Source organism: Vicugna pacos, unplaced genomic scaffold (assembly GCF_048564905.1).
Source record: "Vicugna pacos unplaced genomic scaffold, VicPac4 scaffold_21, whole genome shotgun sequence".
NCBI lineage: Eukaryota > Metazoa > Chordata > Mammalia > Artiodactyla > Camelidae > Vicugna > Vicugna pacos.
In genome coordinates, this window is record NW_027328742.1 from 9,558,374 (window position 1) to 9,586,034 (window position 27,661).

The window sequence follows — 27,661 nt, forward strand, 5'->3', positions numbered from 1 at the left end:
GCAGTCACTTAGTATTATGGGCAGGAGTATAAACTGACACTGCTTATCTGAAAACAAATCTGGCAGTGTTTATTAAGAGCCTTCAAAATGTTCTTAATCCCTTAATTCCGTTCTGAGGAATCTTATAAAAAAAAAATAAGAGATGTGGTATCAGATTTAGTGACAAGATGCAGCCTTTTAAAAAAAGATGACTAGTAAGAAATAAATGAGTCATTCAGTGGTGGGGATAATAAACTCTCAATATGGAACAGTGTTGTCATTGGAATCATGTCTTCAAGGTAAATAAAAAGGCAGAATGGAGCAGTCCCTCCAAAACCACCACTGCCAAACGGACCCTTTGGTCTGAGACCCTTTTGCCCCTTTTCTGTCTACAACTTAATAAAGCTACTTGATATATCAGTCTCATTTCTGGTTTGACTCTGTTATTTATTCATTTTATAAATACTTGAGTGTCAACTTTTTGCAAGAGTAGGTATGCACAGTATGAAAGTTATTCCAGACAGAGTTCCTGCTGTGAAGAGACTTCTACTTCAAATTTAACTCCTTTCAAACTGATTCCAACCCCAAGCTAAACCATTTACAGCTTTGTGCTTCACTGACAGGCTTCTCCCACTGGCTCTGGCAGGACCAAGAGCACCTGGCCATCACAGCTGGGGGCACGCAGACAGCCCAGCAGGAGAAAGAGTGAGGATAGGTTACTCTTGGTCGCACTTTAGAAAGCATTACTATCCTGTCAAGACTGGAATGAGAAGGCTGTCATGATGCTGCCTGGAAAGGGTTCCAGTTCACTGGACATCAGATTAGTCCAATGATATTGTGGCTGAAGACAGAGATTAAAAACCTGGAGAACAGCAACATTGTTTTAACTTAAATACACACACACAATAGCACAGCATATTAAAACCTATTTACATGAAGTACACTGTACCCCAAGAAAACAGAACAGAACTCTGAGACTCCCTTTTCCTGCTCCAGAGACACAACCTGGCACGGTCAGCAGCAAGACATCCTTGTAAGTGAATGATGGAGAAGAGGTGGGGTGGGGGGCAGCCCCCACAATGGGAAAAGCTTATGGAGTGTAATTTTCAGGTTCTGGCAAATCAGTTTGTGCTGGGAGTGCCACTGATGATGGAAATGCTGTGAAAGCTGCTTTCTCTAGCATGCTGCTGCTGAAAGGTGTAGCCCCCTACAGAAATTCTGAGTTAGAAATGTGGGTACATCAGATGGGAGACAAAGCAGGGATGCTGGTGAGGGAAGAGTTCAGACCGTCCACAAGAAGTAAAGTGACCAGAAAAAATTAAAAAAAAAATTGGAATCACATCTCACTTTTTTGTGTCCTATGCTCTGTGTTTTATACAAACTCAAATTAATTAGAACTCCACAATCAGGCCTGGTTTTATAAAACATCTTTCACTGGAGCTCTCAACATGGGTGTGGTTACACACGAATAAACTAAATAGAAGCACAAAATGTACAGTCAGTGCTGCAGAGCGTTTTGTAACTATCTCATAGGAAATGAATATGACATTTTAAACCATGGTGGACATCCACTGAGGCTGAATTCTGGCAAATTAAAACCCCTTTGGGCCAAGGGAGCATTTGGAGCTTTGTTTTGGAGTTGGCAGAGGGGTGGAGGGTGACCTGGGAGGAGGGAGGGCACCAGAGGATTGGCCAGGTGGTGAGCAGGAATGAGGACCTTTAAGAAGGATGCCTCAGAGGCAAACTGAGGTTGTCCAGGTTGCTGGGAAGTAAACCTGTCATCACGCCCATCTCTTGCCAACGTCTTGCTGAATTAGCCTTTTTTGAGCAAGGTGACTGTGAAATAAGTTCTCCGGGGATTCACAGGGATCTCAGGGAGGCCACTGGCCTTTTAATAGGATGTGGAGGTCTGAGCAACCTTCCCTAGAGTTCAAAGGACAGATGCCTGGATTCCTTGAGACTGTTGAACACGGGTGAGCTTTATACACACATAAACATGTCATTCTTCCTTACACCACCACCTTGAAACCCACATATGCTTAAATAAGGAGCTAGATGTATAAACGAAAATCATATACAAACAGTTAAATCTCTGCGTTACATTACAAAACACCACTGAGTATCTTTTATACAGTTCTGTCCTCTTAAATGCATTCTGACGACGTCCCCACGGCAGCACTCGCCCAGCTGGTGGCCGGCAGATGAAGAACCCCCACATGAGGCTGGGAGGCTTGGGAAGTAAGGTGGTCTCAATAATACATGTTCTTATCCCACCAGCCTGCAGAGGTGGAAAACAGCAAGTCAGAACTGCGAGTCCACTGCGGACGAGCAGCCCCTCGCGGCGTGCGCGACCTACCTCCCGGATAGAGCCGGATGAAGAGCTTCCGCGCCTCGTCGTACACCCAGATCAGGACGGCGTGCGGCGCAGCCACGAACCAGTACTGAGCCCTGGAAGCAGAGGGGCGAGTCCTGACGTCCGGGAGGCCACCTCCCTGCCTTCCTGGACACACTGCGCGGGGTCACACAGCGTAAAACTGGGCCGTGACTCCAGGAACAACGTCTGCCTTGGAAGTGGGCCATCGGGTGAGGGGAGAGGCGGGGCGGCGAGGACGGAGAACCCGTTTCCTCTTCTGTAGTGCCTCCCTGTAGTGCGGTGGTTGCCTGGGTGTTGTAGGAATGAGAAGGGGGCTCCACTGGCTCCCTGCCGCCCGTGTCAGCCAGACCCTTAAGAACGAATGCACAAAGCATTCTTAAGTGGATTCGCACTAGAGGACGTTACTGCAGGTCAACGTGAGGCCACACAGTGCGAATGACCACCACTTCTTACTGCACTTAGAGAGGGGCTTCTAGACAGATGATTCCTTAACAAGGGGCAGTTGTGGGTTATTACTTAGCCGCTGGATCCCCAGTGGCACAGGGCTGTTCTGATGAGAGCTGCATCTTCTTAAAAGAAAAGGGAGGCACATGAGCTGCAACTGACCAATGGCATTTTTTTGAAAGGTGAAGAATTCACACCTTGAAAAGTTCGTATGTACAGTGAAGTGGTTTTAATTTCCAAACATTTGACACATCTCTCTAGCCCTTTGCTTTGAAGTGTGGTTGGGGACCAGCAGATCGGTGTCACTTTAGAGCTTGTTAGAAATTCAGAACTTCAGGCCCCCTCACGCTGAGGTTTGAGAAGCACGATTTAGTCCACCTCTTGCCCCTGAAGGTAAAAACTCTGAGGCTGACACCCCGGGGAAGTTATCAGAGCCTGCTGCCTTTCCTGCTACTTACCATATCTGTGCCCAGGTCGATGAACAACATAGTAATGGTGCCAATGGGCAGGGGCAGGCTGGCGATGATGTAGATAAGAAAGGGGCAGAGCTCAGCGATGTTCTTGGTCAGGGTGTACGCGATAGTCTTCTTCAGGTTGTCAAAGATCAGGCGGCCTAGGCAGAGACGTTTCTGCTTACAGGACTTGCCTCTGATTTCCCTGGTGCCCCAGCCAGTAGGACCACTTGAGGCCCCACTCACCTTCCTCCACCCCTGTGACTATGGACGCGAAGTTGTCATCCAGCAAGACCGTGTCGGCTGCATTTTTGGCTGCATCAGAACCTGCGATCCCCATGGCAATCCCAATGTCTGCCTTCTTTAGAGCCGGAGAGTCGTTAACTCCATCCCCCGTCACAGCGACAATAGCATCCTGTGGGGACACGTGAGGAGGTGGGTGAGCAGCTGGGGCAGGACCAACACAGTCCCCAGCGTGTCTGAGGATGCGAGGACGGCTGGGGTGGAAATGAGGCCCGTTCAGGGTTCGGGGGAAAGATTAAGATGGGAGATCCCAGAAGTAAGACCAATGAACTCCAGACTAGCTGAGCTGGATAATTAACCCAACTAGGATCCAAACTGGAGGGGAAGAAGTGAGACTGTCACTGCAGATGACACGTGGAGAATCCTGAAGATGCCACCAGAAAACCAGCAGAATGAATGATTCAGTAAAGTTGCAGAATACAAAATTAACATACAGAAATATGTGGTATATCTATGTACTAACAATGAGCTATCAGACAGAGAAATCAAGGAAACAATCTCATTAACAACTGCATCAAAAAGAGTTAAATATCTAGGCATAAATCTAACTAACTAAATCTAAGTAATCTAAATCTAACTAAAGTACTCAGAAAACTGTAAGACACTGATGAAAGAAACTGAAGGCAACACAACCAGATGGAAAGATAAACCATGTCTGTGGATTGCAAGAAGTAGTGTTGTTAAAATGACCACACTGCCCAAGGCAGTGTACAGTCAATGCAGTCCCTATCAAAATATCAATGCCATTTTTCACAGAACTAGAAGAAGTAATTATAAAACTTGTATGGAATCATAAAAGCCTCCGAGTAGGCAAAATAATCTTAAGGAAGAATAACAAAGCTACAGGATCACACTCCCTGATTTCAAACTATTCTACAAAACTACAATAATCAAAACAGTATGGTACTGGCACAAAAACAGACACATAGATCAATGGAACAGAACAGAGAGCCTGGAAATAAACCCACACTTATATGGGCAATTAATCCACAACAAAGTATCACACTTCACTGTCAGAAAGCCCCTGGGGAGCATGCTGGAGGGTCCCCTGGGGTAGAGGGTCAGCCCTGACCAGTGGCGATGTGGGGTGGTGAGGACGGTGCTAGAGCCCTGATGGGGGCCAGGGCCCAGCACAACACTCCCCCGGGACGGGGGCAGACCTGGAAGGTCCCTGGGTGCTGTGTTCACCCACCTGCCTCTGACAGCCCTCCACGATGATCAGCTTCTGCTGGGGGGACGTCCGGGCAAAGACGATCTCCGAGTAGTTGGTTAAGAGCTCATCCAGCTGTGCTGGGCTCATGTCCTTCAGCTCCATGCCGGTCACCACGGCAGCCTTGGCATCCCTAGAAGGGCCAGGAGGAACTGGGTGAAGCCAAGGTGGAATGTGGCTGAAATGCTGTTCTGGCAGGACATGGGTGGAAGCCTCTTTGATTCTCCCTGGAAGCCAGCGTCCTGACGCCCAATACTCTAGTGGGATACCAGGGCTTATGAGTAGTGGGATACTGTGGTCTCATTTCAAGACAGCAAACTAAGCCGGACAAATAAGGCCATTTCCTGGTACCCTAACAACAGGAAAAAGCCAAGGAGCTGTTTCTTTACAGGAACAGGTGAGCGATGGTACTTCCTGGGGCAATGCTTTACTCAACAAGTAAAAGGAAGGTAAAAAAAAAAAAAACTGCCTGCTATGTTTTGGGTCTTAGAATGCAGCTTACGTCAAAACACACAGGCAACAATTCCTTGTGGTTTATTTCAGATTTATAGGGTCTACTATGCAATGTGCTATGTAGGGAGAAAGGTTCACTGAGGTCTTCTTTAAGGAAAACTATTGTGTGCTGAGTATAAAAGTAAGATTCTAAAGCCACTGATCACGCAGATCTGATGGTGCTGCCCCTGTGAAGCCTCTTCTAACAGTTTCCACAGAGCTGCTAGCAGAGCCCGGGACCCCTGACTCGTCTGCAGAGCCAGGTGCAGCCTGCCTCGTCCCCTCTGGCTGCCCCCGTGGCCCACTGGACTTCTCAGTTCTGAGCCCCCAGTCTGTGCCCGGAGCTCCCAGGTCCTGCTGCCTTTGCCCGGAACAGGACTCGCTCACTCCCTTCCCTCGGCAAACACCCCACTTTTCAGCCCTCAAATCTTAGTTTGAACGTTCTTAGGTACAAGATACTGCGTGCTTTTTTCTTTACATTTTTAACGTTTTGAGCTGTTTTGGGGTCTGTTTTTTCCTATAGGTACTAAATATTGGAATTCAAGCACCTGACTCAAAGTACAGATTTTCCTATACTCTGATTTTAAAAAATGGAACAGTAAGTTAAGAAGGAAAGAGTATTTCCTTTCTCCCCAGAGCTGCAAAAATAGTTTTTCTATGATCACGCAGCTGGAGTTGGTGAAGTGGGAAATGGAACACATTCACAGAAGCACCCACCCCGCTCTCCTGCGGTGACTGGTATGAAAGGTAGAATCCTACTGCTTCTAAAGCAAAACAAACAACAGAAGCTCAGAGCCTGTCTGCGCAGATGAATGCTGCTTTCGCCAAGGACAGGAGCACTCTCAGACTTCAGATACTGTTGTGCCCAGAGGCTGTTTGGCTCTGGGTCTGAACTGCGCCTGGTTGGCTGTGCTTTATTACCTACAGCTCGGTGTTCCCAAAGGGCATGCATGCTTTTGAGCTAGAGGAGGTCCTCTGCTCTTTCCCCTTCACCCCCATGCGTGAAAGTCGATAAGGCCAATGAGCTTTATTTTCAAACTGAGACTTTGGAGGCTTTGACTTGTGTGAATGATCAACAGTCCAGGTGCCTGTCCCCCCACTGCCAGCTCCTCGTCCCCATGTGCCTCCTTCACTGGACTTATCACATCACAATTAGCCTCCATTCTTCTGCACCTCCGGCTAGATGGAAAGTGCCCCAGGCACGGGGAGAGCGTCTGCTCTGCTCGCTGCTGCAGCTCCAGTGCCTAGGTATGCGGTGGTAGGTTTTCTAGTGACTGGAATGTAGTCGGCACCCAACAGTTGTCAGAAGAATTAACACACAAATGAATGGACAGATGACTGGACTAAAGGACCCACACGGTTAAAAGAATTAGGAGAAATAAGGAAAAAAAAAACTGAGTCCTTCCTTAGGAAGCTTCCATTCTACTTACAATCCAATAAAAAAGGAAAGAAAAGTGTGCTTCCATAGCTACACACCACGAAGCCAATGGAATAAGCACTCAGGATGCACACCAGGGGAGTGCATGGAGCACAAGGGCTCTTGGCATTCCCGATCACACAGCTGCATCAGTGACAAGTAATTCCCCATAAAGTTTCTGTTTCAGCTTTCTCACTCTACATTAGGGCTCATGTTTTCAGATCTGCTTCACTGGGTTGAAATTTCATACAGGAAATGCATAAAGGTAATTTTCACGGGATCAGTCCAGTGCCTGGCCCATATTAGGCACTCAATAAAATTTTGAGTAATGGATGGATATATAAATTATAGCATAAACCAGCCTAGCACTACCCTGAGGGAAATGTTTGGCAAAAAGGGGCTTTGCTTCCAACAGCACCGCTCTTCAGAGGCAACAGGGCCCGCGGGTAAGAGCCTGAGCTCTGTCGCGGTGGCTCCGAGCTTACCGCTGGTTAACTTGCTCCACAGCAATGTTGAGGCGCTTTGCGATGTCTTCCACGGTCTCGCTGTTGGCCGAAATGATCCCCACACTCTTGGCAATAGCTTTGGCCGTGATTGGATGATCACCCGTAACCATAATGACCTAAAACACAGTGAGAAAGGCAGGTGGACACTGAGGAAGCCAGCTGACTGGAGTAGGGACCAGAGTAGGGTCACCTACTCCACCTTGAGCACGATTAGTGGCAACTGTGGTCTGCCCTCATGGGCGGTTCTTGATCTCTAGGTCAAAGAAACAAGCTGTCCTTGAAGGACACACTGGTCCCACTCGATCTGTGCTTGCTCCTGAGCTTCTAACATTTCCTCTCCTGAAAGTAAATGAAGCCCATCCCTTCGACGTAACTTTATCGGTGCAAGGGCTGGCGGGCGTCTCCTCGGGCAGATTCATGTTGCTCCGACAGTCTTGGAGTCAACGTGGTGATGGAATTCACATGGATTCTGGAAGCTGCACCTCAAGATTAAGTAATAAAACCTTTTACCGTCTCTCAAGGTCTAGGTGAGATAGGGCCGCCTCATGGCACAGGGAGACAGCTTTCTCCTCACAGCAGTTACTCTTGTGGTTTATACCACACAGACACAATCGTTTTGCTTTCAGGGGACAGTTACTGGAAGTATAGTAAAAGTAGAAATTAAAAAAGGGGAATTGTGGTATTTGGTTGAAGACACCTAAATACTCTCTTGGGACAAATGTTCTCAGCAAGGGACACAACGTGAACGGAGGGCTTGCTGGGTCAGGAAGATTAAGTCCACCTTGATCCCTGCGCTCCGGCATTTGGTGACTGCATCAGGAACCGTGGACCGAGGCGGGTCAATCATGGATAGGAGGCCCACGAAACAGAAGTTGGAGGTAGGGAAGTTCATCGCGTCTGTATCAAACATTAGGTTTCTGGAAACTCATCTGCTGGCAGGTAGAGATGACAGAAACCTGAAGCAGGTATGAATTGGGGAGTCAATGAAACTAGGATAAGAGATGACAAAAGAAAGAAAACACATTTTCATACACTCTCAGGCCTTTATATTGAACCAATACTTTGGTGTTTACCAGGATTATTTAATTCCTTCAGTTCCATAACACACGTTGTTTCTTGGAAAGACATACTTCATCCAAAAATACTTTACTGTGTGCCACTGGGGTCTCTGTTGTGTTCTGGAGGTAGACCAAGAGCGAACAGCTTTTACTTCTGCAGACGTCCCACTTCAGTGGGGAGACAGAGAGATGAGAACCGGGAAAGCCTTCACCAAGGAGGTCACATGAGCTGACTCTTGAGAAAGGAGTCAGACATTTTCCAGGGGAAGAAGGGAGGACCAGGGTGGGAAACGCTTTGGGTTTTGGCAGAGAAAGCAGCGTGTGCTCCTGCACAAACTAGGGAAAGAACCTGGGGCGTCAGGGGAACACTGTGACGTTCCTCCCGGAGAGGCGGGGAGAACCGCTGGACACTCAGAGGGCATCTGCCTCTCGCAGGTCAAGGGAGGAGGGATTCCTTTAGAATCCCTTAGTCGGGTGCGACACCCAAGGTTGCGTTACTTTCTCAACCGCTTTTACATCAAATTTATTCTCAGCGTGGCACTCTGCTTTACACATTTCACGTTTCAGCAAAACACAGGCTTTGGGAGGTCAACTGACCGTGGGGTTCCTAGAGCATCTGGTCAGAAGGGTCGCGGCCCCGTCTTGAAAAGGTCGCCTGGTGCTGTGGGTTTTTTAAGGCTTGCGTCCAGCTTCATCACCTCATTTATGCATTTTACTTGCTTTACAAACTCAAATATCCCTTAGAAACACACATTCCACAGATTCCATCTCTACTGGCAAGAACTGTCATGATGTTTAATGAGCCTTGCCATCAACTCTGAACTCCTGGCACCTTGAGTTCTGCAGCTCAGAGGTGCCATTCTGTCAATCCTGGTCCTCATGACAGCGTATCTCATGACACCACACACAGGTCCTGCCACCATGGCTGTGCATCCACGGATCCTCCCACCTTTAACATCCCATCTCAGATACTGGCAGTAATTTTTCCTGATTACTAAGCAGGAAAAGTCAACATTTTTGAAAACTTACTTTTCCCCTCTAAGTAGTTGCTAAGTCCTACCAGTTCTGCCTCCACAGTCTTATTGGGTCAAATTTCCCCCCTCTTCCACCTGAGGGGGGACAGCACCTCCTGCTGAGACCCACACCTCTCCTCTCCCTCCTGCCGCCAAGGACAATCCTCTAGGAAACACTAGCTCCCAAAAAGCCTTTCATGGCTCTGCACTGACTGCAGAGCGAAGCCCCAGCCCCTCCCGCGGCAGCCACCCCCGTCACCACCGCCAGCTCCCTTTCCCAGGGTGGCGCCCCCTCACCTAGCCATCCCAGCCATTTCCACCTCTGTACTTCAGCTACATTGTCCCCCCACCTCCCTTCAAGTGTCGTCACTCAAGGACCAGATTGAAATGTAGCTCCTCCCCTCAAACCTCCCCAGATTTTCCTGGTGGGGAAGTGACCCCACCCTCCCTGGTGATATCAGACGGACGGTCTTTCTTGTTTGCTCTCCATGCTCCTTTCTGTGGTTCGAGTGGATGCCAGTGCTCCTCTGCTACATCACGACCCCAAGGGATAGAGCCTCGGGTAAGGGGTCGGGGGCTCACCCAGCACGCGCTCCCCCAGGCCCCCCAGCTCCATGTATGCTGTGTGGAAGGCCTCGGCGGTGCTCTGGTCCAGAGGCTGCTCCTGGCCGTGGGCCATGATGGTGCTGCATTTCTCCAGGACCCGCTCAGGGGCCCCTTTCATCACCAGGAGGAAACGCTTGTCGTCGGGGTCGTCTGTCTCGTGTATGGAGAGCTGTGAGGGAGGAGCCGAACGTGTTAAGTACTGCGTGTCCCTGGCATCGAATGTGATACCGTCTGGACTCGCAACGGCCTGAATCGTAGATGTTTTAATCAGCAACACAATAGCATTAGTGACACCTCTTTCTCTGCAGGGCTACTTGTCCTCCTGTGTAAGGAGGGGAGCGTTCTCTGCAGGCAAGCTCCTTCTTTCTACCTCGGGCCCCAGTTATGTGCAGAGATCTGGACTCCGTCCCGGCCCAGAAGGATGCCCTGAGTTTGAATCCAAACTAAGTGCAGCTTGTTTCTCAAACACAAACTGGCAGCTTTCCTGAGGCCAGATGTGACTGTCAGCCTGCGAAGCCGTCTGCCTTGAACAAGCTCTCCTGGGGTGACTGTGGGGCAGGAGGGCTGTGAGCCTGCCTGTCTCACCTGCTACTGTGAGAGCGGCCTTCAGACCCCACCAGCCCGAGCTCAGGCACGCTGCGGGCCTCCCTGTCTCCATGTTGGGCCAGCTTTACTGGATGCGGAGAGGGCAGGGGGTGGGGGGCTCGCATCACAGGCCTCTGGTAAGTAGCAGGCATCACAACTTCACTGTCAATACCCTTTGACCTAACAATTCTGCTTCTGGATTCATCACATAAGACAGGCAGGAAAAATGTGAAAAAATGCACAGATGATAATAAAGTGGCTAAGTCTCATGTAGCCCTGGCTGCGTACCGGGGGCTCTTCCAAGCCCCTGAAAGGAATCTTAGGAGCTTTGATTGTGGGAGAGAACGAGTAAGCTGCAAAGAAAAATTCTACCATTTTGGGGTTATCATTTGATTCCAAATCAGTAGTTTTTAGAATTTTGGATATCAGAGATAAGTACAAAAAAAATGTAGAGGGCAAACATAGGCTGCAGCTTTTTTTTGTACAGCCAAGTAAAGACAGTAGAAAACCCACTAATTAAACAGACTGAAAACCCCCCATCATTTTCTCAAAGGTAGGGCATTTTAACACTCAAAGTAGGAATAATAAACACAGTTATTGCGTGTGCCATTCTGAGTGCTCAAAAATTAAATGGACTCATTTAATTCTCAAAACTATGGCTGTGGGTACCATTATCATCACCTTTTACAAGGGAGGACTCTGAGATGTGGAGAGGTTCAGTGACTTGTGCGAGGTCACCACTAACAGGAGGCTGAGCTGGGATTTGAATTCAAGCCCCAGAGTTCCTGTCCTAACCATGCAGGACAAAAAGGACAATCTTTTGAATTCATCTCTACGCAAAACTTTATAAAATATTGTCCTAGTTTTCCAATTTGCCATAAAGTACGGAAATTATTTTCATGGACCATGTCAGTTTGGGGAGTTGCTGTTCTAAGACCAATAAGACACAGACCTTCCACCCTGCTTCCTTTGGTTGAACGACCCCTCAGAAGCCTTCCACGGTCAGGACATCGCATCATCTTATTTAGGTGGAGTGTTGCGCGTGTGTGGATACAAAACGGCACTAGCAGGGTCCAGGGGCTCTTTGGCCTCTTCTGCAGGAACCCCTCTCCTTTCTAGCCCAGCTCTGCCTCCTTCAACGTTTCGTACGTGAGGCCTCACAGAACCTGCTTTTCCCCACTTCTCACATGATGAGGAAAGTCTTCTCTGGAGGAGATGGAGCCGCAGCACGCGTCTGCGTCTTGTTCCTGACTGGAAGGTCATCTGACCTGGTTCTGAAGAGCACGGACTCCTGGCTCTGGCCCTCCTGGCTGCAGACAGCGCTGGGCGCTGCCCCCCCCCCACCTGCTGAGCTGTGCGAAGTGAGGGGCTCAGGACATGTGGGAATTGGCCCATGACACCTACCACTGCTGCTGTCACTTCAGAACCGTCACTCATTCTATTTCCACTCTTGTTTTGAACAGAGGTCTGATTTCCTCTGTATCTTACATCATGCATTTTGTTAGTCCTCTGCTTTGCTAACCACAATTCTTTATGGGTCAATTATCCACAACACAGTTACTTTCCAATCCTAAGTTCTTTCCAAAAAAATGTGTGGGTAGTCACCAGAAACTTGGTCATCCTATTTGCATAACTGACTGCTATGCCAAGACCAAGTCACGACACTCCGCTGTCAGCTTTGGAGTCTACGGGGAACCCCACCTGAAGCAGACCCTGGGCTACAGACTGTCCTGTGTCCTAACATGAGATAAGACGGTCGACTGCCGGCCACCCAGGCATGAGGGGAAACGGGGCCCTGTGCACTGCTGGAGGCGGAGCTGGAAAGCTCTTCACGAAGGGCAAGCCTTGCTCACACGGCCCGAAGCAAACCGCCCTGCCTCTGTGTCGTGGCACGAAAAGCACACACTCAGGAGTCAAACAGACGTGTGAGACTGCTCACATCCACGCGTCCTGTCGCCTCTCCCGTCGGCTGGGGTCGCTTCGCCCTCCCGCACAGGCGTCTTGTGAGGGTCCAGGGCCTGGCACAGAGGCAGGTGTGGCACTGCTCTCCCCTCTCCCCACCTTTCCCTCATCCTTCGGGACGAGGTGGCTGTCCCTCACTTGTGCCAAGTCACCCAGCGGGCTGGTGGTGTGTGCGCATGCTGAGAGTGGGGGTCACACAGGTGGCTCATTCACGGGAACAGCCAGGCCCGGGCAGGATCTGCGCCTTACTTCAACTCCTCCACTTAGGTCAGGGAAACCTGTTCTGGGTTTGCCAGATGCCCAGACCCTGCCTTCCTGAGGACTAGTTTTGAAGTCAAGTGCTATTCAAAACACAGATTCACCAAAGGACACGTACAGGCAGACATGCTGCTCTGGTGTTGATAGCGATTCAGGTGTGAGGAAAACTCACCTGAAATTTGTTGGTTGAGTTGAAAGGGATTTCAGCTACTTTGCGGTTTCTTTCTCTAACTTCCATCACATCACCCAAAATCACCTCTGAGAATTTCAGAAGAGCCGACTCTGAGGCGTCTCCAACCACAACTTTCTGCGAACCGGAAGGGATAAACACTTTCAGCACACAACCTGGTTCTTGGTGATTATTTTCCAGGACCCAGCATGTAACCCAAGCCTCCTTTCCACCTAGAGAGAGAGCAATCACACCACAGTCAGTGACTGACTAAGACCACGGTGATGCTGACTGCAGGGTGCTGCCACCTGCTGGCACCAGGGAAGCTCAGAGCTCTCTGAGAGCTGGACGTTTTCATGAAAAATGCAGTTACGAACTGTATCTTGAAAGACAGGTGAGTTACCTATAGACAGAGAAGCAGAAGAAAGCCTTCTAGGAACCAGAATGCCGCGAAGGAAGGCACGCAGTGGGGAAGTTCTGTTGTGAGAGCTGGAGACACAAGTGGATGTGGAGGGTGTGCTGGAGGCCCCTGAAAGGCAGGCTGAAGGCTACACTTGAGAAGCAGAAAACAGAGAAGCGTGGGCAGTTTCTGAGCAAAGTTAGGTGAAGCAGGTCATCAATGTAGTATTTAAAGAAAGACTGGGGGAGACAGAAACTGGAATCATGGAGGCCAATTAAGAGGTTTAAGACAATTATTTAGAAACAAGGTACTAGCGATAACAGAAATGTATAATGACAGATATTTTGAAACAAGAATGATAGGACTTGGTGATTCATTAGCTATTTGGAAAGGAGAAAGGTAAAGATGGCTTCAAAATATTTGGGCCTGGGTGACAAGTAAAATGATTCTGCCATAGAAAAACAGAAAATTTGGGACAAGATATTAATGTGGAGCCAGTCTGGGTACAGGTGGAAGGGCCCAAGTATAATCTGTTGAGAGCCTAACATTCACACTTCCAGGTGGAAACTCACAGCTATCTGGAGACCCATGGAGTTTGGGTGAGAAATCAGAACTGGAGACAAGGATTTGAAAGATAGAGACAGAGAAGTGACTGGCCAAAAGGAGAATTAGAGGGGGCTGATAGAGAAAGAAAAGCAAACAGAAAACATAAGAAAGTAAGAGTCAATGAAGGAAACAGATGGTATGTGGAAAAGCCAGGAGAACACAGCCTAGCAACTCACTGAGAGGGACAGAGGCAAGGAGGAGGATGGAGGGGAGGGGAGAGTTTGTGTTTGGAAGTGCAGCTACACACCAGAGCTCCGAGAGGACGGTGCTCTGAGGCCAGTCCTTCTATTTCCATCCCATTATGTTTGAACTGCTGAATGGCACTTGCATAATAAAGAAACTTTGATTATATCTTCTAGGCTAGTAAAGAAGTTAGGAAAGTAACTTAAAGGCACATTCACTTTCTGGAATGAAACAGAATTTTCAAAAGGCCTAAATGAACATTCTGAGGACTCTTAGATTTCTCGGAGCAAGTTACAGTGAAAGAAGTTTCCTGCAGGTCTCATGATTAGACTTGCTCATACAGTTCAGACTTTACTCAGTTGGAGAGATTAAGTCAAGCACCAAGTCAGAACAGAGAAAGGCTGTGACGGATGACCACACGTGCGGACCCTTCACCTTCATGACGGGGATGCTCTCCTGGCCGGGTCTGAACTCAGCTCGGTTGCACAGTGTTATTACCTTCGACAAGGAGGCCCAGGTTGCAGAGCTTTGGTCGAAGGCTTGATCTGGAAGCAGAAAGACAGCGATGCCAAGGATGCTGGGCGTGCCAGTCATGAGCAGCACCGCTCAGCCCAGCCAGGCCACGGACCAGCATGGTCTGTGCGGCTCAGCCCCTCTGCGAGTCCCCAGCGGGGCGCAGACAGGACGCACCAGGAAACTCACTCGAATGGGCTTCACTAGTGTCCGCCACAAAGACCTGGTTGTCGAACCACAGGTGGGCCACGGTCATCCTGTTCTGGGTCAGAGTCCCCGTCTTGTCGAGCAGATGATGGAGGTGGATCCCAGCGTCTCCACCGCCTCCAGGTTCTTCACCAGGCAGTTCTTCTTGGCCATCCGCTTTGCAGTCAGGGACAAGGCCACCTAGGCAGCAGAGAGAGAGAGACAGAGAGAAGGAGGCTTTAAGAAAAATCGAGTTCAAACATGAAGAAACAGAGCTGGACTCGTTCCAGGTCCAGTTCCAGATGCAGTGAAGCTTCAGAACCAGAGGCTGATAAACCACAGAGTGCCCTTCTTTTATTAAATGTGGGACCCTTTTTTGGTCCCTTTACCCCTTGAGGAAGTGATCCTGAGGGGCCTGCAGACAGCAAAGCCAGGCGAGGTCACTGCCACCAACACTCGGGAGTCACCACCAAGGGGCTTTGGCTGCCGAGCACCTGTGGCTTGCAAGCAAGACTGTGGGAGGTGGACTTTGACCTTGGGGCCAAAGAGCTTGCCCCCGGGGGCTCACTTGTTTCTTTGGGGAAATCAAGAGCTCACTTTAAGAGCTCCAGATTATAAAGATTCTTAGCTCCCTCTCAACTCCCCATGTCTCCAAGGGTTCTTTTGGCCCCAATTTCATCAAATTACTATCTGCTGGAGTCAGGGGAGCCCTGGGGTCAACAACTTCTCTCCGTCCTTGCTCAGGACAATACCAAGCTGCCTTCATCTGGAACTGAAAAGACGAATCCCTCTTCTGGGGCCTCCACAGCAGAGGCGGGGGCGGGGCCCTGTGTGCAAGGATGAGTTAGGCTCTCCCTACAGAGGGAGACTTAGAGCTGAAACTTGGGGAGGGGGCAAGCAGGAAAGGGCTGAACTGCTCTGCAGGAACATGGGGGTGTGTGTGTGTCTGTGTGTATGTGTGTGTGTGTGTCTGAGAGAGGGAAGAGAAAAGAGGTAAAAAATGTGCCTAAATTCTTCAGTTGCAGGAAATGCCAAAGAAATTATTGTTTTCCTTTAAGAACTGTGGAAACATGGGGAAGGTGTGGGGCTTCTAGAAAATCTGTAAATGGTGCTTTGAGACTGTCTTATCCAGCTCTTAAGGGGCAAAGTATCATCCATAATCTGCAAATGGATCTCCTGAAAGTGAAAATATAAGGTTTTCAAGGGCAAAGCATTCACATGTTAACATCTCAACTCCTTTGTCCCCCTAAGAAGCAGCCCATCCTGAACGGCCTGCGGTCGTCCCTGACAGCGTGAACTCGGCTGTGCAGGAGCTCGCCCAGCACAGCAGAACTGCCCGTGTTAGCAGGGTCAGGGTGCGGCCACCAGCAGCACAGACTCACAGTGACAGTGGCCAGGAGACCCTCAGGCACACTGGCCACAATGATGCCAATGAGGAAGATGATGGAGTCCAGGACCTGATACTTCATGGACACCGCGATGATGAAGAAAAGGACACCAATGGACACGGCCACTCCTGCCACAATGTGAACAAAGTGCTGGATCTCGATGGCAATGGGTGTCTTTACATTCGTGACTCTTGAAGCCAGCGAGGCGATCTGCCCGATGACAGTACGGTCACCCGTGTTGATGACCATGCCAGTCGCCGTGCCTACAGGTGGAGCAGACATTTTATTGCAGGGTCCTCAGCTAGGCCCTCTCTTTGGTGGCTTATGTGGTCAATCAGCACGTGAAATTACAAAGGTCAAATTCCAGGCTCTTCAATTCATATTTTCTCTCGGGAAAGCTTTGTAGCAAGACATGGTAAACAGACAAAACCATAAAGCCTAAAGAGGGAGAAGTGGTATGGGTGAAACGTGCAGCCCTCCAGCGGCGGGACTTACCTTCCAGACAGGTGGTCGAGAAGAAGCTGATGTTCTTTGTTTCCAGGGGGTTCTCGTGTGTAAACTCGCAGGAGCGGGGCTGGGGCTCAGACTCCCCAGTGAGAGATGAGTTATCTACCTAGAAATTTGGAAGAAAGTTCAAGAGTAGGCACCTGTTCTCTGCCCTCTTACACTGAGACCTGGAAAGACAAAAGCACGCTCCGCAGGACGTCCCGTGGTACCCACCTTACACCCCTGAGCAGACAGCAGCCTGATGTCCGCAGGGATCTGGTCTCCTCCTTTAATCTCCACTATGTCGCCCACCACCAGCTGCTCTGCTGGAATTGTCTTCTTCTCTGAGTCTCGAATGACAAGAGCTTGCTGGGAAAGAAAACCACGACCCACATCTCAGATTCCCTCCTGGGATGATGCTGACCTCCGCCACCCTCACCAAATCCACAGACTGAGGTACTGGAACCCACAGCTGTCAGAATGGCAAAAAATGAAACAAAGACTTTTACTTTGGGCCTGAAGACCCTAAGAACTATTTTTTCTTGAGTTGGAGCTCATAGAGATAGTCTTGGAACCAGAAAATGCTGCTATGGGCAGATATAGCAAAGCGACAGCCCTGGGCCTGACGGAGAGGGAAACAGTTAAGGATGAATGGTCCTGGCTGGGATGTCCAGGAAGAATCCTGGAGGTTAAGCCACAGGGTTTAATAATCTTACTCAGGTTAGGAAAACTTTAATGGAGTGGGAGATGGACCTCCACTTGGTAGCACAAAAGATTCCACCCAGAGTCCCTCCACTGGCAGCTCTGTGGCCTGGGACAGCGCAGCCTTCCTGCAGCACTGACAGTGCAGGTGCTCGGTCTCCCTGGAGGACACCTCCTGGGTTCGGGTGGGGGGAGGGGTGCCGGGGCCTCCCACACTGAGAACGTCTCGGGGCAACACACAGTGAGGCTCGGAAATGGGAGTAAACGTGGTCACAGGTAAAGAATCGACCTCCTTGGCTGCCAGCGAACACTCCTGAACCACAGGAGTTCGTTCTCGGAACCGCCTCAACCTCTTTTGTCTTAGCGGCTCTCCAGCGCTGAGGAGCAGCGACGGGAGATGCTGTGGTGCCTAATGATTCTGTCCTGCTTTACTTCCGAGTGAGCATTTTCCTCCCTCTTACCTCTTTGGTCATCTGAAGACCCTGGGAGGAAACAGCGGTTCACAGAGATTAGGCCTCTTGCTCAAGACCTCTCAGACAGCAAAGATGGGGCCAGGGCCTGAGCATGACCCTCTGCCTCTCAGGCCCCACGCTCCTCCTCGCCAGGTGCTTGCTCACCCGACGTCTCGCAGACACCGGAGAGGGGTGGTGCCACTCACCTGTGGAATCATCTTATGGAAGCTGGCCATGATGTTGGTGCTTTTGGCCTCTTGGTAATAAGCAAAGATCCCTGTTAGAATAACCACCAGGGCAAGCACGGAGCCCAAGTACACCTGGGTGAGGAGGACAGGTGTCAGTCAGAAAAGCAAGCATCAGGAATGAGCCAGATCCTAGGGCCGGGGCCCCACGGGACAGTGAGAGATGACAGTTGTATCTAATTAAATGGCAAAGAATAAGTGACATGGCTGTGCAATCTGTCACCCCAATAAGACCCCGGGCGCCCCGGCAGTCCTTCCCCACTCCAGCCCCAGCCTTGGCCACCACCAATCTGCTTTCTGGACCCAGGGTCCATCTCCTCTGGACACTTCCTGTCAATGGTCCGAACACTATGTGCCTGCTGCACCTGGCTTCTCTTTCTCAGCATCATGTTGGCCAGTTCAGTTTTGTGGTTTAGTGCTCAGTTCGAAGCAGGCACAGATGCTCTCCATGGTAAAGGGAGAGTCAGCTGCGAGGAGAGAAGGCCCATGGATACTTCACATGGATATCGATATTTTTCTTCACTTAGGAACTTACAGCGTACCTCTCTCTCCCTTAAAAATTCATGCTCATACTGCCTCTGACACATCAGAAAGTCAGACAGAATTTCTGTCTTAACACTGGGAAATGACTGATTTTCCCAAACCCATGCAGTGGCTGATCCGCGGCAGCCCCTTGACTCCAGCCCAGGATGCGGCCCATGGAAGGAGGCCTGCTCCCCCGCCAGCAGCAAAGCCAGGAAGGAGTCCCTATGTCTTACGTTGTCCAGGGAGGAGGCCTTATTGTTGGAGCACTGGATCCCATAGGCGATCCAGCAGAGGACGGCCCCTATCCACAGCAGGAATGAGAATCCCCCCACCATCTGCTTCAGGAACTTGACAATCTCCAGAGTCTCCTTGGGAGGGGTGAGGGCACTGGGCCCATTGCGAACCAGGAGCTCAGCAGCCCGGGCGCTGGAGAGACCCTGAGAAAGCCGACCCAAAGAAATAGGAATTAGATATTTCTCCCCCGGGTGGGACGTCACACTTCTGCAGTTGTGGGTGGTGGTCACTACATCCGACTTCAATCACTGAGCCCTCCAGGGAGCCTCCTCTGGTCAGAATCCATCATTCTCTCAGCATATCCTTCAAACCTTCCACACGCCATCTGGGTGGAACAGAGTGGGTGTTATGACACCCCCCTACACACCTGCATCCCCACCCAACTGCTTACTCCTCAAGCCCCGGCATCGCCACTCCTCCCCGCCCCTCACTGCAGCCCAATGGGTCACAGAGTAGGTACTTTCGTTGACTTGAACAGATGTATCCAAATCTGACGTTAAGACATCAAAACTTTTGAAATTTGAGTTTGAATCCTCAAAAGGAAGCAGAGCTTCCACGGTGGGGATTTTGTGAGACACACCAGGTGCCCTGCCGCCACCCTTCCTTCTCAGGCCGGGCTTGGAGAAGACCTTCACGCTTCCTGGGCACAGGGTTTAAAAGCAACCTCTGACCATGACAGCAAGGAAGCGTCTGAACCTTTGGGGCTCCCACAGCTTTCCGACAGTCACAGAGACCCCTCAATGACCCAGCGCAGGCTCAGCAGGGGGCTCGGCCGGCTCTGGAGGCTGCCCCCTTCCGCACGGCGGTGGGCACGGGGGATTCTCACAGCTGCAGCCGCAGGCCACTCATCCTGGAGGTGCTGTGTTCTGGACCCCCACCCTCCACAGCCTTCTCCTTTGTATAGCCACGGGGATTCTCTCCCATCATGAGTTCTCTGATGACTTACCGTAGTGATGTTTGTACCATATTTCATTTCCAGTTCCTCACTGCTGAGTTTGTGGTCATCCTGAATCCCATGAAAGGAAGAACAGCGTGAATTAGATAATTCCGAAAGACTGAAACTCGGAGCCTTGGCAAACCCACGAAAGCTGGGAGTGGCACTGAGGATGGGAGAGGGGACAGGAAGTGTGGTGAAAAGAAAGAAGCCTTTGTGCCAGGTAGCTGCAAGAGGAAAGAACCCTGCTGCAGGAGAGGTCACTGGCCAGGGGGTTTCTGGCCACCCCTGAAGAGTTCAGACTCAATTTGCCATCTGCCATGTAGCAGCTGTCTTTAGTTTTTATGAACAAAGCAACGCATTTCACTTCAGTCTGATCTTCAGCACATGCAAATCCTAGCACACCTGCTGTCCAGGCACTCTGATCTAGACACTTAACTCGGACGCGAATTCTGGTTAGGGTGAGGAGCAGTGCGTTCTGACAGCTCTCCCCGAAGCAGCACTCTCGGGGTAGGCCGTCTGGGAGGGAGAAGTCGGCCTTTCCTTATTCCAGTCCTTAAGACTCAGTTCACAGTCAGAGAAACCCTGCAGATTAAGAACTTGCCAAATAAATACCAGGAGGGCCCACACTTGCTGATTTTGCCACAGAATCATTAGACTAAAGCAGAGGTTCTCAACCTTGGCATTATTGACATTTTGGGCCAATAGATTCTGTTGTGAGCTTCCACCCACCAGCACCCTCCCTTGAGAAGGGATAACCATGAATGTCTCCAGACATTCCTAAATGTCCCCTGGGAACAAAATCCTCCTCTCTTCTCTGGGCTAAAGGACTAGAAACCTCTCCCTGTAGCAGAAAACCCAGGGGTGAGCCTTCCTCACCCCACCGAGAAAACCCAGCACTCAGGATAAACCCTGATTGTCCGAAACAAAAACTGATATTGTGATTGGCACCAGAACATCTCTTTTCTTAAGAACATGCAAAAGAGTTTCGTGCCCTCGCCTCAGCCGGACCTGCTGTGCCTGTCCACCCACTGTACCAACACCAGCTGCCCGTGATAGTTCTGGGGGGTCAAAGGTTAAGATGCAGTTCTGGGCACACCATGCCAGGTTCTGGGAAAACAAAAAGTAACAGGTGGTTGGAGCCGTTGCTTTCACGGATGGACCTCAGACTTTCAGTGGCCTGTACTGCGACACCCTTCTCCCGTTAGCCTGGCTCCGGGAGGGGAGCAGGGCAGGTTGTGAGTGTGGATGCTGCCAGGACAGCGCAGGGCAGTACCAGGTGGCTCAGGCTTGTGTCTTCAGAAGCCAGGGGCACTGCGCTTCTCATCCAGGTTCTAATTTGCTGGAGGGGTCAGGATGCGAGCGCGCACCCCTGTACGTGTCACAGATTACAGGATTCTTGTGAGAAGGATGTGAAAAAAGAGGGAAAGAAAATGTTTCCCTCTCAGCGAGGAAGCAAGGGATCACTGGCCAGTACAGTGGAAGTTACTTTTCTATATTCTACACCTTCATAAAATGCTCAGATCTCAAGGGAGATTCTCATTACAATTAACAAGCATATGAGAGAATGGATATATATTCATGTTATAAATAGCAATTTCAAGTAAGACTAGCTATGTCTTCACTCCTGCATACTGGAGACACACAGGAAACAAGGGTGACTACCACCGTCTGGTGCCGTGTGGAGTCTATCTCCTGCTTTCTTTCACTTAATCCTCTTAACGATTCTAAGAGGTAAGTACCATTTTTAATTCCAGTTTTTCAGCATAGGAAACTGAGCTTCCGTCAAACTGGGATTTGAATTCAGGCCAGTCCACTTCCAGGTCTTAAATATGTGTGGACACATGCCTAGTGGTGTGCCGCTAACCATTTCATGAGCTCTCCAGGAAAAACAAATAAAAAGCTCTGATCTGTAGCGTCTGTCGATTTCTCACCGTAGCCACACTTCAAGTTACCAACACAATATTAGTCAGCTTGCCAAATTCCTGAATATTTAACTGGGGGCTCTCTAGCACATGTGAGCCCACCCCACCAGCTGCTCAAAGAATCACAGCCTCAAAGTCTTCAGTGAAGTGCAGGGCCAATCTAGCACCATCGTAGACTCAGCGTGGAAGCCTCCCGTTTGTGCTCCTGAGATGTGATCTGTCACGTTGCAGGTCTCGGCTGGCCAGCTTTAACAAGCCCCAAGTTCGTCCTTAGTGGTAATGATGTTGCCCATCCACAAAGCACTTTAGTCACAACATGCGCTTACTCTTATCCCACTTTCCCCCCTCACACACCCACGCAAAGTGATCATTTCCCATTTTACATAAAGAGAATGGAGCTTCAGTGAACTTGGGTAGTCTGCTCCCAGTCACAGATCAGTCCTGGAGAACTGGAACCTCAGTTGAGCTTAAGGTTGTCTGAATCCAAGCCCAACATTCTCACCACTGAAATTCTTTCTTGTGGGGCAAATAAACCCAGAAACCCAGCAAAGTTTAGTGCTTTCAGTTTCCCTCCTGGGTGGTTCTGGCTAAAATAGTTTAATCTTATCAGCTAAAATCTGGCAAGTGGTTACTTATATCTCAGTGCAGCCACCAGGAGGGAGAGAGGTCTGGGCCGCGCCTGCAGGGACTGGAATCAGAGCCTCATCCCTTGGGTTCTCCCTGGGCGTGCCTGCCGCCCGAATGCAGGAATCTTTAGAGGGCCTGACCCACGGGCAGATAGTATCACATCATTTTTTTTTTCCCAGCAAGGAAACAAATCTCAGGGATTTTCGCATTCTTGAGACTGATTTTTCTTTTTTAAGAGGTGGGTTGCGGGGGCACTCAGGGGGAGGGCAGGGCTTAGCGGCACCCCTCTGGCTTAGGGACCAAATCAACTGACCAGATCAAGTTCCTTCTTAAGCTCCTCTTTCTGCTGATCCTTCCTGAGCTCCCAGCGGTTCTTTCTCAGGCCCCTGTGCTTGCCCTTGTCATCCCCCCTGTCTGTTTTCTCCACATCGTTCCTTCCACTGAGCTCCACGGAGTAAATTTCCGTTTTCTGAAAGAGAAGGAGGTCCGAGGTGGGTTTTCTGAAGAGGCGCAGCGGGCCCACCACTTAGGGACCAACAGGGGAGGGCAGTCCTCCCCCTGTCCCTCCTCTGGAGGAGTGGAGAGCGGCTCTCCGCCTCACCTGCAAACAGCAGCTCCGCGCGCCGGCCTTTCCCCTCCGGCCCTCCGCTGGAGGGCAGGCTGGGTGGGCACAGGCGTCCCCCCAGGGCACCCCTCCCCGGGGTGGGGGCGTTACTTCCCTCAACTCGACAAGATCCCGCCAAGAGGTGGCAGGGTCTCCGTGTTCCCCACAGGGCTCACCACGAGTGCCCCGTTTCAAGGGTTGGGGTACCTACTGACCCCTGGAACTCAGTGGCCAAGGCGGCTTGAAGACCACAGCGCGCCGCGTAGTCGCCAGCCCAGCGCCACCCTCCGGATCGGAGCTGTCCCCGGACCCCTGGCGCCCCCTCCCCGCGTTCGGGTTCGGGTCTTTACCCGGCCAGCCCTGCGTTCCCCGCACAGGCGCTTCAGGAGAGAAGCTGAGCGGAGGTCGGGGGTGGCCGGGGGAGCGCGGAGCGGAGCGGCGCGGCCCTGCCCCTCCCCTGGCCCCGCGCGTCCGCTTCGCGCCGCGCCGCACGCACCTGGCTCATGGCGCGGGCGGGGGCCCGGTCGGGCGGGGGTCCGGCGGCGGCCGAGGCCGGCGGCGGGGTCCTCGCTCCTCCGGCCGAGCGCCAGCCCAGCCCGGGAGGCTGCACGGCCTTAAATGCGCGGCCCCGCCCCTGCCCGCGCCGCCCGCGGCGCCCGCGGCCCCTGCGGCCTGAGCGCCGGGCGGCGCGGGGTCCCGTGGGCAGTGCAGTCCGGCCGCCCCGACCACCTGGCGCACGGAGAGCTCGGGAAACCCCACACGCTTTGCTCTCCAAAACCTAACTGCTCTCCAGGAAAGAGTTTCTAAAAAGGTGTAAGCAGAGGGGAGGTTGCAGCTGCTAGCAGCAACTAACCGCCCTCTAAGGTGTCCCGAAAGTGAAAGGCTCTCGTTGACCGAGAATGGATTTGGGCAGGGAGTGGGAGTGTCAGCGGCAATATGGGCCCGGACGACGCTCTGAGGAGCGGCTGAGTGACTTTGCAGGGTCCTGAGGACGGAGGGGCGGTGAAGTCAGCGGGCTCTGGGATGAGGCTGCCTGGAGGGCAGAACCGAAGTTGGGGCTGCTCTGGGAGGAACACCCCATCCGCTCCCGGGATGGAGACCTCCCTCTCCAAATACTGGCCGTCTCCCCTCCTTCCCTCCCCCCTTCCCTTCTTTTCTTTCCAAAAGGGCAGCATTTGAAGTCACCCCCACCCCACAACCGTGGAGCAGGGCAACAGCAGTGAGTCACTCCTTCACTAAGCTAAGTCACAAGGGAGTGATAGACTCTGGTGACATCTGGCTACAGTTACAGTCACCCGTTCTTTAGAGTTGGAGAAGTTACATTCTAGTCCACACTCAAGCAGCAGTGTACTTCGGAGGAGTTCTGTACAAGGATATACAAACTCTGTATGAAACTTTTGTGCCTTTTTGCTGGGAACCAAGAGAAAGGGTTTGCAGGCACAGAGTGGCTGCTGCTGCTCTGTCTTTTTGGACAGACGTTGGGTGAAGAACCAGGACGCCTGGAGAGAGGCCCCTGGGCTCCAGTCCAGTTCAAGCTTGCAGAGCAAACCCAGTGCACTGTCTTGATTAGGGGACAGGAGAGAGGGAGTTGAGGAGAGGAGTGGGCTAACGGACAGGAGATGGCACAGTTTTAAGCATTAGTAAGACATAGCAACCTCCTTGGAGAAGATTGCTGTTAGTCTTGTTGGTGTCAAGTTTGGAAAAATCTCAGTTGTCCTGCACTGTTTGGCCCTACAGAGATCCTGGCTTCTGCCAGGTGCCAGTTTCAGCTGCTGCTGCTGTGGCCCTGCTGCCCCGGGGGCAGCCTCGGATGCCATCAGGTGTCCTGGGTGCAACTTCTGCCACTCCCCTCACACCCACCCTAACTCCAGAATTATTGCTTTCCACCACCAGTCATCCTGCAGCAGAGTCCCAGATCCCAGTGCTCCTCATGGAGAATGGCCTCCAGGTATCTGTGAAGCAGGCACCTGGGTTGGTCCTTACCTGATACAAGTGCAAACTGGATTTCCCTCGGAAACATTGACCCACCTCTTGTAGGCCCCAGGGGCTCTCTCCTGTGCTGTTCTGGGCAGGGACCCTGATCTCCACCCAGTTCTGGGGACCTCTCTTGGGCTGGCTGGAAAGGCCAAGGTACAAACCGGACACCTCCCCTGCCTGAGACTGCAGTAGCAGCTTCTATGGAAGCTGGATTTTCCCATCTTTGAAAAGAAGCTTAGCCATACTGTCTCTGCTAGGACTGCTCTAAGTGACAGATGCTACATGTTCGATAGGCTGTCATCATATATGTAACTATTCCTAGCTCATATTAATCAATTAAAACACTTTATGTATTTGAAACTGCACTAGACTTAGGGGTGGTAGGGAGAAATGGCACTCATATTGTGTCAGAGGAAGGTACACTTGAGTTAAAGAGGCAAAATTAGTTAGTAAATGATAGTAAATGACCCAAGACAGAATGGAATTTAGCAGTAAGTGGTACAGACTCTAAGTGCTTTCAGAGGTGAAAGGAAAGATGGGGAGAGATGTTAACACTTAGAATTCATCATCTAGATTTGTTTCCATCCCTTAGTGGCCTCCGTGAAAGGTGGGCGTTGGGCCTGTGCTTGTCAGTTACTCCTCCTGGTGCCTGAGCGGCCCCTCCTGCTGCAGCCCCTCGGTGACAGGTTATCCACAGCAGGCTCCCCAGGCAGACGAGAGCGTGTCAAGTCGGAGAAGAGGATCCAGGCGACAGTGGGAAGAGGAAGATTCACTTCCTGCCTCGTAGCCCCCGCCCTTCCTCTTCGCTCCTCTCCGCACATGCCATCCCACACACCGGTATCGCTCATCCTACCAGGTTATGACGAGGCAGCATTTCTCCATCCGTGAGGGCCCCTCCAGGGAGTTGGAGGCAGAATGAAAAACAAAAACAAAACTGCTTCAGTCAAGCACGCCTCTGCACTGTTTCCTCATTTCTTCATTCACAGGGATGTCTGGACATCCCATGGAGAGGAATCTGGCTTCCAGAAACCAGCACCTGCGCCTGCTGACGCCCTGCCTGCTGGAGCCCAGGGCCAGGTGGGCAGGCGCGTCCAGGGATTGCAGGGGCTCAGGTGGGCCCCGGGGTGGCCACAGGTGTGTTTCCTTTCCCCCAAAGGTTAGCGCACGGCCGCCTTTGTTCTCTGTGATTTATTTTGGGTAATAAGATCCTTTTTCAGAAAATTAGTTTTCCAGGTAATAAGTGATTGAAAAATATTGATTGCATTCTGAGGTCTTTGATTTTTGCTTTTTAATCTTAGGGCGAAAGCAGATTTTTCCCACTGGAGTCACCCTCAGCTTTATCATGGATGGGTGCACGTGTAATGTGCGACCCATGACATGGAAGCTTCCTTCACACAAATGTGTTTGGTTGACTTTGCAGGAGTCTGTCCCTTCTCCTGAGCGAGCTGATACCCTGCTAGTCACCAGCTCCCTCGGCCTTCAGAGTCGGGGAGCCAAGTGCAGACACTCGGATTTGTATTTACTCCTGAAGTGTTTATGGGAGACTGCAATCTGAATGTGGCAGTGCCCGGGCCCTTCGTCTGGCAGAGCTCCCCTGGGGGAGGAGGTGATGCATCACCCAGGTTAGAGCACCGACACAGACAGGAGAGGTGCCTGCCCTGGGCCGGTGGGCAGGCACGTTACCGAACAGCCGAGGAAGAAGTGCGCTCGGGGCAGGGAAGGTGGGCGCTTCCTTGGGTGTGTCGGGGGCAGGTGCATTTGGAAGGCGGGGTAACCTGGCACAAGCAGGAGGAGAGAGAGGAGGGCACTGGCTCCTGCAGAGACATGGCCCAGGGCTTTTTGGGGGGGAGCCCAGGGCTGGCAGGACGGTCCTCTCAGGGAGTAGCGGGAGGTCCAGGGTCAAGGTGGGCTGTGCGGGGGCAGGGCTTCATCCCTCCATGGGCTGAGGGAGCCCTTGAGGATGAGAGTGTCATAAAGGAAACAGCATCTTGGGGAGATGAGAGGTTCTGGAGCAGAAGCTGAGGCTCACCTCACCATGAGGCTTGCAGCTGTCCCAGCGTGGATTTGAACCAAGCTCCCTTCTTGCTGGGCGCTAGTAAGCCAGCGGAGCGCCAGCGAGGTGTCGTGCATGTGCTTTAGCAGCCAGCGCCCTGAGCATGCCTAGTCCCTGAGCTGCTACTAATTTGGATACAACGTATTTGTTCTCTTAAGAGCCTTTGAAATGAAACAAGGAAAGGAAGGGCAAACAATGGTCACCTAGTCTGATTTAGAGGAGTTTCTAGGCTCCTTGCTGTGTGCCCCATATATGTACATGTACCCTGTGTTTCCAGGGTGAACAGAGCTGTTCTGAGAGCTGTGGTGTGTGTGGGGCGGGGAGCCCTAAGAGACACAGTCCACCTCATCCTTCATCTGCAAGGATCAGCTTCAGTCTGCAATAGTGATGAGGGGCTGTCCTCCTTGACGATGATCCACATTAACCAAAACAGCGTTTGGCCTCTTCCCAGGGATGTTAGGAGAACTGTGCTCAACCCCCAGTTTCACGCCTGGCCTGGCCCTGTGAGACACCAGGTGCAGTTTTGGGGTGAGAGGAAGGACCTGGTCCTCGTGGAGTCAGTGTTCCCTGTAAGGCAGGCACATGTAACAGCACTTCACTGTCTCGGCCATCTCTTCTCTCTGATATACTTTAAATAATTGTCTGTGATGACCAACATCTCAACATGAAGTAGGTTTGTCTAACTCTATGGACATATCTGTCCTGGGATCAGCACTTCAAAATTCCAAAAATT

At 51.3% G+C, this 27,661-nt stretch overlaps 1 protein-coding gene across 1 annotated transcript; it reads right to left on the minus strand.

Annotated features, from left to right (window-relative positions):
* Positions 1–249: 249 nt before the first annotated feature.
* LOC102540629 (potassium-transporting ATPase alpha chain 2-like) lies at positions 250–23,502 on the minus strand. Its single transcript, XM_072957601.1, is given in 21 exon segments — positions 250–2,257; positions 2,336–2,427; positions 3,256–3,410; positions 3,496–3,664; positions 4,745–4,895; positions 7,157–7,293; positions 7,959–8,092; positions 8,095–8,133; positions 9,831–10,023; positions 12,832–12,966; positions 14,453–14,562; positions 14,720–14,818; positions 14,821–14,917; positions 16,099–16,367; positions 16,600–16,717; positions 16,825–16,959; positions 17,951–18,064; positions 18,748–18,951; positions 19,755–19,814; positions 22,608–22,763; positions 23,395–23,502. Coding segments are annotated over 21 exon segments (2,589 nt in total). The 5' UTR covers positions 23,404–23,502; the 3' UTR covers positions 250–2,244.
* Positions 23,503–27,661: the final 4,159 nt, after the last annotated feature.